The sequence below is a fragment of the Nicotiana tomentosiformis genome, chromosome 6 (assembly GCF_000390325.3).
Source record: "Nicotiana tomentosiformis chromosome 6, ASM39032v3, whole genome shotgun sequence".
NCBI classification, from domain to species: domain Eukaryota; kingdom Viridiplantae; phylum Streptophyta; class Magnoliopsida; order Solanales; family Solanaceae; genus Nicotiana; species Nicotiana tomentosiformis.
In genome coordinates this window covers 44,234,895-44,248,065 of record NC_090817.1, presented here as the reverse complement: position 1 = coordinate 44,248,065, position 13,171 = coordinate 44,234,895, and the positions used below count along the sequence as shown (strand labels likewise).

The 13,171-nt window shown below is 43.0% G+C and overlaps 1 protein-coding gene across 1 annotated transcript; it reads right to left on the bottom strand.

The window, feature by feature from the left end:
* Positions 1–3,065: 3,065 nt before the first annotated feature.
* On the bottom strand, positions 3,066–3,956 carry LOC138893900 (uncharacterized). Its single transcript, XM_070178567.1, has 3 exons — positions 3,834–3,956; positions 3,534–3,594; positions 3,066–3,397 (listed from the first exon to the last, which is right to left on the bottom strand). The coding sequence occupies exons 1-3, from the start codon at positions 3,954–3,956 to the stop codon at positions 3,066–3,068; spliced, it is 516 nt and encodes a 171-aa protein (XP_070034668.1).
* Positions 3,957–13,171: the final 9,215 nt, after the last annotated feature.

The following is a 13,171-nucleotide window of genomic DNA, read 5'->3' as shown; positions in this document are numbered from 1 at the left end:
GATGAACCTCTACTCCCCAAAGCTTCCTCCCCCCCGGGGGGAGGGGGGTTCTAAACCTTAGCAAGCACGGTCATCATGCCCTCCTTACCAGCATTGATGACGACAACGATCGTTGATGGATGGAACGGTTCGTTGTCATTTCTACCGGGGACATCATCCCGACCACAATGCCAGCTTTTCTTGAATTATGGAATCTTTTCTGTAAGTCTTCGGATATTTGTTTCCTTTTCACGTAAAAAGAAAAATTATTTCTTTGCTGACTTTTTATCTCTTTTGTTCCAGCTACTCATTAGGAACCACCACGAGTTCAAGGTCTGGCCCACCGGGTTCAAAATATTATGGATATTACTACTCCAGAATCCAGACGGTGGAAAGAAATGGCTCCCAAATATGGATGGAAAGCCAAGAATCATGGTAAGCAATAATCCTTCTTTCTTTCAATCTTAACCGTACAAAACAACTTAGGAACAATCCGTTAATTGCCTTTTTGCTCCACATAGGACTTCCGAAAGGTTCCGTCATGTGCCCCGACATCGAGGCTCTCGATGACCTAGAGTAGGCCGAATGGATATTGCAGAATGCCCTTAACCGGAGTAGGGCTCGTGGCTACTCGCGCTTCCGGTGATGATGCCTCATCTCGGAGTCCCAAGTTAAAAAATAATAAACCAAAGAGGAAGCGTACCTCCTCAGCTGGGACTTAGGAGAAGGGAGTGAAAACATCAATCGAACCAGCCATAGTGGTCCTTGATGATGATGAAGGGGTTGATGATGGAGATCCCCCATTCAAAGAAGGAAAATATCTTCATCAGCTCAACCGAATGCTTAGTCAGGGGAGCTTCAAACTCCACCGTCAGAAGAAGTTCAGGGACTCTAAGGAGAAATGGGTTTGGTTGAAAATGCCGATTCCCACTTTCCGATCCGTGTCGACGTCTCCGGTCAAAAGAGTTTTTCCCCTGACCTTCCTCTACCACCAACTTCTGAGCCAACAACAACTGTCACTCCTCCTACACTAACTTCTCCCTCTCCACCGGCCCTGTCCAAACAAACAGAAGATACTTCCACTCCACAGTCCCCCGACCATGGAAACTTAAGAAGTACTTATTCGGCACCCAATCAAGACCTTTGCGGTAAGCGAAGTGCCATTCTTTTGATTTCTAAAGAGTGCCACATACCTTACAAGCCGATGGAGGTTGTCAATTATCTAAAGCCGCTGGCCTTAGATAAAGATTGGGGAAAAATGGACTCTCTTTCTAGGGAGTGCCTCTTAAATAGTAGCATGTAATGCTCGGCATAGGTAGCAATCTCACTTACTTCTATATTCTTACGATTTATACTTTGCAGTAATAAATTTGGTTCCAACCTTTTTTTAGGCCAACCTTTTTGCCTCCGAGGGCCTGCAAAGGTTGATTCTGCACAAGAAAGAGCTTGCTTTAGAATGAGATCAACTTTTGGCTGAAAGAAATCAGCTTGTCGAGCGCCTCCCGATGCTTGAGGCAAAAATGGCTCAAATGGATGACCTCGAGGCCCGATTGCAACAGTCTAAGCATGATAGGATGGCTCATAGCCAAGAAGTCGCCCAGCTACATGAAAACCTCAAGAAAGCAAAGGCTAAGTGGGTTGAACTTCGTGATACTGACTGCTGCCGAGCGTGAGTCTGCCTTCATGGCCAATGCTGCCGAGGAGAGGAGGAAAAAAATGGAAAAAAGACTCAAAAGAGTCATGGAGCAGAATCGACTTCACTCAACCACCAACGTCGAGCTCGATTCCAAAATCAGCACAATGAAAGCTGAAAATGAAAAGCTTCAATCCAAGATTGATAAGCTCCGAGCAAAACTCCAAGACCAAGAAGATTCCCTTGTCTTCGAGAAAACTTACGCCATTTATCATATGAAGAGGAAGACCTTGGAGGAGGCCAAAGAAGGCATTGGTAATATTGATAAATGCATTGCCAAGGCCCAGGAGCTAGAGATAACTAATTACGAGAACCTCCCTGATCGGCCCGTTGCTTCTGATTCTTTGGATACTAACTCCGAGTATTCAGGCACTGAGGGAGAAACTAAATAAGATGAAGGCCTTGAACTGATGTTTATATTTTTATTTTTTTATTTATAAATATGTCAAGACATTTTTACTAAGTTTGGCATTTTAAATAATAAAAGAAACTCTTTTGCTTAAGTGTTGTGCAAAAAATATTCTTTTTCGTTTAATTATCAAAGCTTCGGGAATTTTTTCGCATCCGATAGCTTTTGATTGTGGACATAAACACTTCTGAAATCTACCCTACTATGAGGGTTTCATAAGAGAGGGCCCTTATGTTTACGGTTCTCTTGAAGAGGACGTCTCCTATTCTTTCTGGCACAAGCATTTGAAGTTTTTGTTAACTTTCAAATGATAAAATAAATTAACTTATCATTCGGACAAGAAATAAGACAAAAATAAAAGGACTTTTATTTATTCTCCTAGTACATTTACATAAACATTCATTTGCTTAAGTAAATAAAGCTACCAGTACATGTGGCTAACTTGTACAACTTATTTCTATGTGGCTGATCATGCAGTTCCCGGTCCTGATAAGACATTGATCCCGATTCTAATAGTCCCCGGTCTTCGTAAGACTTTTAGTGCCTTGTCATGTATTATTCCCCCCTCTCCAGTGTTCGAATGCTAAGTATGAGAATTCAAACATTGGAGGTCTTGCGTTCGCCGATGACACTTTCTTCATAGCAAGCTTTGCATTGTTGTGTTATTAATGGAAACAACTTGTGGATGGGTAAATAATCTATTTTCAGAGGCCAATGGAGACAATGAGAGTCTTGGGAGACGAGTTATGCTATCGAGCCAAAGATTATTTAACCATCCACAGGTTGATTTCCATACGAGTTGTGCTAAAGAGAAGGCAACAGAGCTTTCGGTTGTTGATTCATAAGCTCGTTGATGATCCTTCCTTTGTAGTATGCTTTACATTGTTGCCTCGTTAAAAACCTTGCCAGAAAAATCCAACCAGGATAAAAACTAGTCGAAGGAAAAAAAAGTGCAGCACATACTTTCAGTACAAGCAAGGATCTTCAGCAGTAATATCTCTTGAGGTGAGTCACGTTCCAATTGCTTGGCAGTTTAACTCCATCTTGATTTTCCAATTCGTATGATCCTTTACCGGTTAAAGATGAAACTCGGTAAGGTCCTTCCCATGTCGATCCCAGCTTCCCGGTGTTAACTTCCCAAGTGCTTTGAGTGACTTTCCTCAGAACCAAATCCTCAACTTTGAAATATCGAAGATTTGCCCTGCGGTTGTAATACCTTTCCATCCTTTGCTTTTGTGCCACCATCCTCACATATGCCAGATCCCGGTGCTCTTCTAGCAAATCTAGCTTGACCCGCAATGCTTCATTATTTGCTTCTTCATTTGCTCAGGAAAACATTACGGTCGGTTCTCCTACTTCTACCGGTATCAAAGCCTCTGAACCGTACACGAGCGAAAAAAGTGTCTCTCCCGTGCTCCCATAAAACACCCAGTAACTCATTCGGCCACTTGCCATTGGCATCTTCTAACTTCTTTTTAAGGTTTTGAATAATTACCTTGTTGGTTGACTCCGCCTGTCCATTAGCAATCAGGTGGTATAGTGAAGAAATAATTCATTTGATCTTCAGTCCTTTCGTGATTTTGGAACCTATGAACTGTGGTCGTTGTCACAAGCAATCTCTTTTGGTATCCCAAATCGACAGACGAAGTGGTCCCATATAAAATCAACCACTTCTCGTTCTCTGATATTTTGGTAAGCACCTGCTTCAACCCATTTTGTAAAATAATCAGTTAAAACCATAAGAAATCTTACCTTACCAGGCCCTTGCGGTAAGGGGCATCTATGTCCATCCCCCACTTCATGAATGGCCACGGTGACACCACCGAATACAAACATTTCTCTGGTTGATGCACTAACTATACATGGCATTGACATTTGTCGCATATTTCTACGAATGTCTTTGCGTCCCGTTCCAACCGGGGCCAATAGTAGCCAACACTGACTAACTTGTGAACCAACGAGTCTGCACCGGAGTGGTTTCCGTAGATTCCTTCTTGAACTTCCCTAATCACGTAGTCAGCCTCGAGGCCCCTAGACACTGAGCCAATGGTCCTTGGAACTACCTCCTGTATAACTGTTCGTCAACAAGACATTAACAAGCTGCCTTGGTCCGTAGTGCCCGGGATGCTTTTTGGTCTTCGGGCAATTTATGATATCTTAGATATTCAATGAATTCGTTCCTCTAGTCCTAGATTAAATTGGATGAATTAACTCCACAGTAGCCATCCACATCCAACATCGAATGCATCAATTGGACGACCGCACATGAATCAGATCCTTTAATCTCTGTGGATGAACCCAAATTAGCCAATGCATCTGCCTCGACATTTTCCTCCCTTGGAATGTGGACTATTGACCCCTCTCTGAATCGTGTAAGTAATGCTTGAACTTTGTTCAAGTACTGTTGCATGCGCTCCTCCTTTGTGTCAAAAATTCCATACATTTGGTTCACCACCAGTTGAGAGTCGCATTTTATCTCGATGACCTCGACACCTAGTCCCCGATCTAGTTCAAGTCCTGCAACCAAAGCCTCGTACTCGGCTTTGTTGTTAGTGAATGCTACAGTTCTAATGGCCTACCTTAGGGTTTCCCCCGAAGGAGTGATTAAAACAACCCCGAGATTGGGCCCTTTTACATTGGAGGCTCCATTCGTGACAAGTTCCAAACTTTCGATACCGTTCCCGATACCAACACTGCTTCTTTAGCAGCTAAAGTCATTAATACCTGACTGAAGTCGTCCATAAATTCAACCAAAACTTGTGACTTAATTGCAGTCCTGGGCTTATATTCAATTTCGAATTCGCTAACTTCGACTGTCCACTTAGCCAAATGACCTGACAACTTAGGCTTATGAAGGACATTCCTTAAGGGAAAGGTTGTCACAACGACTATCAGATAACATTGAAAATAAGGCCTAAGCTTTCGAGAGGCAACTACAAGAGCTAAGGCTTCCTTTTCAAGGGGCGGATAGCATGTCTCCGCTCCTGATAATATTTTACTTACGTAATAAATGGGAAATTGTGTATCTTCTTCTTCCTAGACCAAGACGACACTTACCGCTACTTCCCCTTCTCTCATTTTTGACAACAACGAAGGGCTAGACATGTACCTTTTTATATCCTTCAGTTCCTGTTGGTATTCTGGAGTCCACACGAAGTTGTTCTTCTTTTTCAAAAGTGAAAAGATGTGGTGGAACTTCTATGTGGACCTTGAGATGAACCTACTTAGAGCCGCCAACCTACCAGTCAACCTTTGTACTTCTTTCACACTTGTTAGCTAGTCCAATAAATCCTCAATGGATTTTATGTTATCGGGGTTCACTTTGATCCCTCTTTGTGAGACCAAAAACCCCAAGAATTTACCGGAGCCAACCCCAAAGGCACACTTCTCCGGGTTGTGCTTTATGTTGTACTTTCTCAGAACGTCAAACGTCTCTTTGAGATGTTCTAGATGATCTCCTGAATTAAGAGACTTAACTAACATGTCGTCAATATAAACTTCCATCATTTTATCTATCTACTTTTCAAACATCTTATTAATAAACCTCTGATAAGTGGCTCTGGCATCTTTAAGCCCAAAAGGTATCACATTATAGCAATATGTGCCAAGGTTTGTGATGAAATAAGTCTTTTATTGATCTTCCGAGTTCATCCTAATTTGATTATACTAAGAATAAGCATCAAGAAAACTCATTAACTCATGCCTGGCCGTAGCATCGACTATTTGATCAATGTTTGGAAATGGGAAAGAGTCTTTGGGGCACAGTTTGTTTAAATATTTATAATCTACACGCATCCTAAATTTGTTATTCATTTTAGGCACTACTACTACATTAGCTAGCCATTATAGGTACTTTACCTCTCCAATTGAACCGATGTTAATTAATTGGGTTACCTCTTACTTAACAAAACCTGTTTCTAACCTCAGCTATCAGGCATTTTTCCTGCCTTACCAGGGGGAAGTTTGGATCCATACTCGGTTTATGGACCGCCACCTCCAATGGAACTCCTGTCATATCTGAATGCGGCCATGCAAAGCAATCAATGTTAGGAATTCATATCGAGGTTCCAGATGGAACGGATGGACCTACCCCCGGTTGCAGATGATTGGGCCGTTTAGGCATTTACTCAAGGACTCAACCCCCGAAGTTCCGTTGCTTCTCAACAGTTGAAGCAAAACTTGGTAGAATACCCTGCAGTCACTTGGGCTGATGTTTACAATAGGTACTAGTCTAAGGTCAGAGTCAAGGACGACTAGTTGAAGGCTTCCTTAGGGTCTGTTTACCCCAATACATCGAACGACATGTCTAATAGATATATGGATTAGGAGACGAGGCCACCCCGAGATCAGTACCAGCCATACAGCTCGGATAGAAGGGGGAACGAACTCGGTTGCCTCCTGACCAGGAATGATAGGAGAAGCGACCAAGGTTCTAGCAATCAAGATTTGATAAGTAGAAATGGTTTTGACAGATCACTCAGGGGCAGAGAAGCCCCGAGACTTTCATAATATAACTTCAGCATGGTTGCAACGAGCATAGTGGCGGCCATCGGTCGTATCAAGGAGACCAAATGTCCAAGGCCACTCCAGTCTGATCCCGTACAGAGGGATCACAACTTGATATATAAATATAATGGTACTCACAGTCACTGGATTGAAGATTGTCGACAGCTAGGGAAGAAGTGGCTCGTCTATTCAACAATGGGCATCTTCGGGAATTCATAAGTGAGCAAGCCAAACATAATTTCAAAACCAGGGAGACGAACAAACAAATTGAGCAGGAAGAACCTCAGCATGTGATCAACATGATAATTGGGGGAGTAGATGTACCGCAAGGGTCGATGATAAAGCACACCAAAATTTCTATCACAAAGGAAAAATGCACTCGGGACTACTTTCAGAAGGGTCCATCTCATTCAGCGACAAGGACACTGAGGGAATCATTCAACCTCAAAACGATGCATTGGTAATATCCGTACTTATTAATAAATCTTGAGTTAAGTGTGCATTAATTGATCCAGGTAGCTCGGCCAACATCATTCGATGGAGAGTCATAGAACAACTGGGGTTATTGGACCAAATCGTACCAGTAGTTCGAGTATTAAACGGGTTCAACATGGCATGTGAGATAACAAAGGGTGAAATAACCTTACCGGTCAACACGACCGGGACCACCCAGGAGACAAAATTTTATCTAATCGATGGGGACATGAGATACAATGCCTTGTTCAGGAGGCTGTGGGTCCACATCATGAGAGCGGTGCCTTCGACCTTGCATCAGACATTAAAGTTTCCAACCTCAAGCGGAATCCAGATGGTCTACGAGGAACAACCGACCTTATAGGAAATGTTCGTTGTCGAGGAAGTGATCCTAGTGCCCGCAATCACAACATCAAAAAGTAGGGGACTGATCGAAGAGAAAGGCACTAAATAGAAATTAGCTATCCCAACCCCGACCGGGCCGGAGAAGTGGGAGGAAAACTCAACAAATGTGAAAGATGACTTCATAGTCCTGAGGTCCTTCATAGCACCCGACGATACCGATGCCTCCAAGCCAACGATCGAGGAACTGGAATAGGTCATACTAATCGAGTATCTACCGGACAGAAAGGTATACTTGGGCACGAGGTTAACCCTCGAGCTTAGAAAAAAACTTATTGATTTCCTTATAGCTAATACCTATTGTTTTGCCTGAACCCGTTTAGATATGACAGGGATCCCGCCAGAGGTAACAACTCACAAATTGAGCTTGGATCCGAAGTTCCACCCAGTCAAACAGAAGAGGAGGCCACAGTCCTAAATCAAACACGCATTCATCAAATATGAGGTATCTAAACTCTTGAAAATAGGTTCCATTCGAGAAGTTAAATACCCGGTTTGGCTAGCTAACGTAGTGGTCCTGCCTAAAAAAGGAAACAAGCTTAGAATATGTGTATATTATAAGGACTTAAATGAGGAATGCCCAAAGGATTCATTTCCTTTGCCTAACATCACCTGAATGATCGATGCAACGACTGGGCACGAGACCCTGCGTTTTCTCGATGCCTATTTCGGGTACAACCAAATACATATGGACCAGGGTGACCAGGAAAAGACTTATTTTATAACCAAATTCGGCACATATTGTTATAACGTGATGCTTTTTGGACTAAAACATGACGGTGCCACGTATCAACGCCTAGTTAATCGAATTTTTGAGGAACAATTAGGAAAATCAATGGAGGTTTATATTGAAGATATGTTAGTTAAGTCCCTGTGAGCAAAGGACCATTTGAAATATTTGTAGGAAACCTTCGACATACTGAGGAAATACAACATGAAGCGGAACCCGAAGAAGTGTGTCTTCGGAGTCGGCTCGGGCAAGTTCCTCGGCTTCATGGTGTCTAACTAGGGAATAGCGATCAACCCAGATAAGATAAAAGATATAGAAGATACCACTGTAGTTGACAACATCAAGACGGTACAGAGACTAACCGGGCGGATAGCCGCATTGGGACAATTTATTTTGAGGTCATCGGATAAAAGCCAATGATTTTTCTCATTACTAAAAAAGAAGAATGACTTCTCTTAGACCCCGGAATGTCAACAGGCTTTAGAAGAACTCAAACGATACCTATCAAGCCCTCATTTGCTGCACACCCCGAAAGCGAACGAACAGTTATACCTCTACTTGGCAGTCTCCGAGGTCGCGGTAAGTTATGTCCTGGTCCGGAAAGAAGAAGGTACACGATTTCCTATCTATTATGTTAGTAGAACACAAGGTGATGCCGAAAAGAGGTATCCACACTTAGAGAAATTAGCGCTCGCCTTATTAAGCACATCTAGGAAACTAAAATCGTACTTTCAATGTCACCCCATATGTGACGTGAGCTCGTATCCGCTAAGGAATGTTTTGCATAAACTCGAGCTTTTGGGTCAAATATCAAAATGGGTTATAGAAGCTAGCGGGTACGATATTGATTACAAACCCCGAACTGCTATAACGTCTCAGATTTGGCAGACTTCGTGGCCGACTTTACTCCGGTCATGATCCCCGAGGTCGAGAAAGAATTATTGCTTGCCTCAGGGACTAGCTTGGGGGTCTGGACCCTATTCACGGATGGTGCTTCTAACGCGAAAGGGTCCGGGTTGGGAATCGTATTAAAACCACCCACTGGTAATGTAATAAGGTAGTCTATTAGAACTATCAAATCGACTAACAATGAAGCCAAATATGTGGATATAATTGCAGGTATAGAACCGGCTAAGAGCTTGGGGGCTGAGGTGGTCAAAGGCAAGTGAGACTCCATCCTTATTGTTAAGCAAGTCAACAGTACATTTGAAGTAAAAGAAGACCGGATGCGGAGATACTTGGATAAGTTGCAAGTGAAATTACATGAGTTCAAGGAATGGACACTACAACATGTACACCGAGATCATAATAACGAGACTGATGCTTTGTCTAATCTAGTGTCGGCAGTCGACTCCGATGAATTCAATTCCAGAGCGGTGGTGCAATTGATGAACTTGGTGATAGAGGAAGGTCGCGCCGAGGTAAACTCAACAAGCTTGACTTGGGATTGGAGAAAAAAATACATAGACTACCTTCAGAAAGGGAAGTTTCCATCGGATCCCAAAGAACCGAGGGCCCTACAATTTAAGATTGTCAGGTTTAGCTTGGTTCGAGGAAAACTATATCGAAGATCATTCTTAGGACTGTTAGTGAGGTGCTTGGGTCCTGGGGAGACCGAATACGTGATGAGGTAAGTCTACGAGGGTACGTGCGAAAACCATTCAGGAATGGAATCCTTGGTTCGAAAATTGATCAGGGCCGGCTATTATTGGAACGAGATGGAAAATGATGCGAAAGACTTTGTTCAAAAGTGTAACTAATGTCAAAGGCATGCCCCGATGATCTACCAACCGGGGGAGAAGCTTCACCCAGTTCTTTTCCCTTGGCCATTCATGAAATGGGGAATGGACATCATAGGCCCCTTGCCGTGGGCACTTAGCAAAGCCAGTACATCTTACTTATGACCGACTACTTCTCTAAGTGTGTCGAAGCACAGGCGTTCGAGAAAGTTACGGAAAAAGAGGTCATCAACTTCATCTGGTGTCATATAATATGCCGGTTTAGGGTACCAGCCGAGATCCCATGTGACAACGGTAGGCAGTTCATTGGCGGCAAGATTAGTGAGTTCTTCTATGATCATAAAATCAAAAAGATTATGTCGACACCTTACCACCCAAGTGCGAACGGTCAAGAGAAGTCAACATACAAAACTATATTACAAAACCTGAAGAAGAGATTGACCGATTCGGCACGAAGGTGGAAAGAAATTTTGTCCGAGGTCCTATGGGAATATTGAACAACTTCAAAGTCGAGTACCGGTGAAACACCGTTCTCTCTGGTCAACGGGGTAGAAACATTGATTCTGGTAGAGGTAGGAGAATCAAGCCTAAGGTTCCAATATGCTACGGAGATGTCAAACGATGAGTCCATGGCCACGAGCTTAAATTTAGATGACGAAAGGTGAGAAGCCGCTCTAGTCCGGTTAGCAGCCCAAAAAAACGAATGGGGAGATACTACAATCGAAGGTCAAACCTTCAACACTTCCAAGTCGGGGACTTGGTACTGAGGGAAGTTACACTGCATACCAAGAACCCGAATGACGAGAAACTAGTCCCAAACTGAGAAGGACCATATAAAGTCACTGGTATAATCGGGAAAGGCTCATACCAACTCAAGTACGGAAATGGGGTACGACTACCCAACAATTGGAATGTGGAACACTTAAAGTGGTACCATTGCTAACGTATGAACACAATATTCTTTATGGTTTATTACGCTTTGAACTAACCCGTGCAGATACTCAGTCGAAGTTGAATCTAAGGATTAGGTCTGAAAGCACGTGTTGCACTTTTTTTCCATTGGACCGAGTTTTTCCCGAGTTGGATTTTATGGCAAGGTTTTTAATGAGGCAACAGTAAGCGTGCTACCCTAGATTTGAAGACCGGTCTAAGAATGAGGACTGTGGATCGTCCGTATCAGATCAATAGTATTCGAGCACTCTCGAATACTAGTGGGCCATCACACCCTAAGTTAAGAACCGAAGTCCTAAGTTCGGAAATTTAGAAGGCATTCTTATTCGATATTGAAAATCAAGGCTTGAATATTAGGATTAATTGTAAGGGTCAAACGGTCAAACGAACCGTGCTCGCGAAGATAGCTTTTGTTCCGTCAATTATTTACACGACATTCAAAGTAATAAAAGAAATTTACCTTCTATGATTCGTCGGTTCACATTTTCACAAGCAATATTATCATTAAGTTACTTAAAATGAATATTGGGTTCAAAACCCTTAAGCCTACGGGCCTCCCCGAACCGGGGACAACTACCCGACAATAAGATCGAAAAGTTCCGGCTACTAAATCCCGTAGGCACCGAGCCTACTAGGCAGGACCCAAACACCAAAGACTAAGGACAACTTAAACGGCTCAGAGACGTTCGAGTCCGTATATAAAAAGTAAGGCCCTTACATATTTTTAATCCACAAAAAGATTACTTTAGACCCGGTCAAGTTAGCCGGTCTCAAATTACAGCCATGAAAAGAGACACCTTCTGCAAAGAATAATTGTGTCTGGTTAAAATGTCAAATATTTTAACAAAGACTTCATTTTTAATCGGGTCCTCCAAAGTCAAAGCAACTCAGAGTTATTACTTAATACAGGCCTCATCCGTGCTTTAGGGAAACGATCAGTTTAAGCGATGTCAAAATCTATGTTAAGGCATCGATGGCATATTATGAAGTCCAAAACACAAGTTATAAGTCTTAAACATAAGCAAATACAGAAAAGTAAAGGACACAATGTATAAACGAAGAGAAAATTTTCTTATATATATACCAAAAGGTATTTATAGAGGCGCTATGAAACGGCCCCAAAATACAAAATATGTAGCTATAAGAAAGAATAAAAATAAACTAAGGCATGTCCTGCCTAGTCTTTGTCGGAGCCCAACTCGTTGCCCGAACCATCGGGCTGATATCTCACTCTCGCCTCGGCTTCGAGCCTCTTTTCCTCTTCTATCTAGCCACTAGGTCAATACCCCGGGCATGGATCTCATCAAGAGTCTCTCTCCGAGACAACCACTTCACATATTCGGCCTTCGTTATTACACGGGCCTCGGCTACCTCCATATCGTTCTTGTATTGGGCCAAGTCCTGAACTTCAGAGGCCTCGTTAGAAGCCGCCTCTGATTTGGACTTCAGCGCTGTGTATTCTTATTTGAGATCATCACGTTCTGTAACGGTCGAGTCAAGTTATGATTGGAGCTCCTCATTTAGCCGAGACCATTTGTCGGCTTTTTCTCTCATCACCCGGAGCTATACTTTGGTCGATGCCAAATCCACTTTGGTGTCACCCCGCTCCGAGGCCATCAGATCCATTTTGCCCCTCAACTCCTCAATTGAGGCTTTGACCTCGTCTATTTCGGACCTCAGCTTGTCGATTAGGGTTATCTTCTCTTGAACATGCAAGGTTGCGGCGTTAGCATCTGTGTTTAACTTCTTGTTATTGATCTCAAACACTCTTACCTTTTCTACCAGAAGGGTATGTTCCTGTTTTGCTTTTGAGGCCTCCTTTTAAGCTTTGTCCAGCTCAGTTTGGAGGATGGAGTGGTCCCGAAAGACTTCATCTTTTTGCTCACAAAGAGTTTTTTACATGTCCTTTTGCTGGACATGCTTTTTGAGCTCGAACTCGAGGTGACTCACCTCTATTCGGGATCGGTGGAAGCTCTCATAATGAAGCACCGAGGCATGAGGCATAAAAGAAGAAAAATCGTTAAGATCCTCTAAGGCAAAATGAACTCTTTAAAGATATTATGGGAAGAAAGTATACCCTGTCTAGTGCCTGTTGTGCCTCGCTGAAGAGGTTTGGCCCGTCTACTCATATTCACTTGGTCCTATTTGGTTACCAAGGAACGAAGATAACTGGCCACACCAATCGGCCCGAATAACATCCTAGTATCTGCCGGTACTGTGAACATGACCGTCTTCTTCCGGTCAGGGTCCACACTCGGGGCGGGGAACGACTTCTCAAGCTTTGGTCT

What these genes read in the sequence shown, in the direction of transcription:
- LOC138893900 (XM_070178567.1), bottom strand. Translation starts at nt 3,956, where the DNA reads ATGTCAATGCCATGTATAGTTAGTGCATCAACCAGAGAAATGTTTGTA. An exon ending in TACCGCAAGGGCCTGGTAAG is followed by an intron (nt 3,595 to 3,833) that starts GTAAGATTTCTT and finishes GCTAATGGACAG; the next exon opens with GCGGAGTCAACCAACAAGGT. An exon ending in GAAGTTAGAAGATGCCAATG is followed by an intron (nt 3,398 to 3,533) that starts GCAAGTGGCCGA and finishes GAGCAAATGAAG; the next exon opens with AAGCAAATAATGAAGCATTG.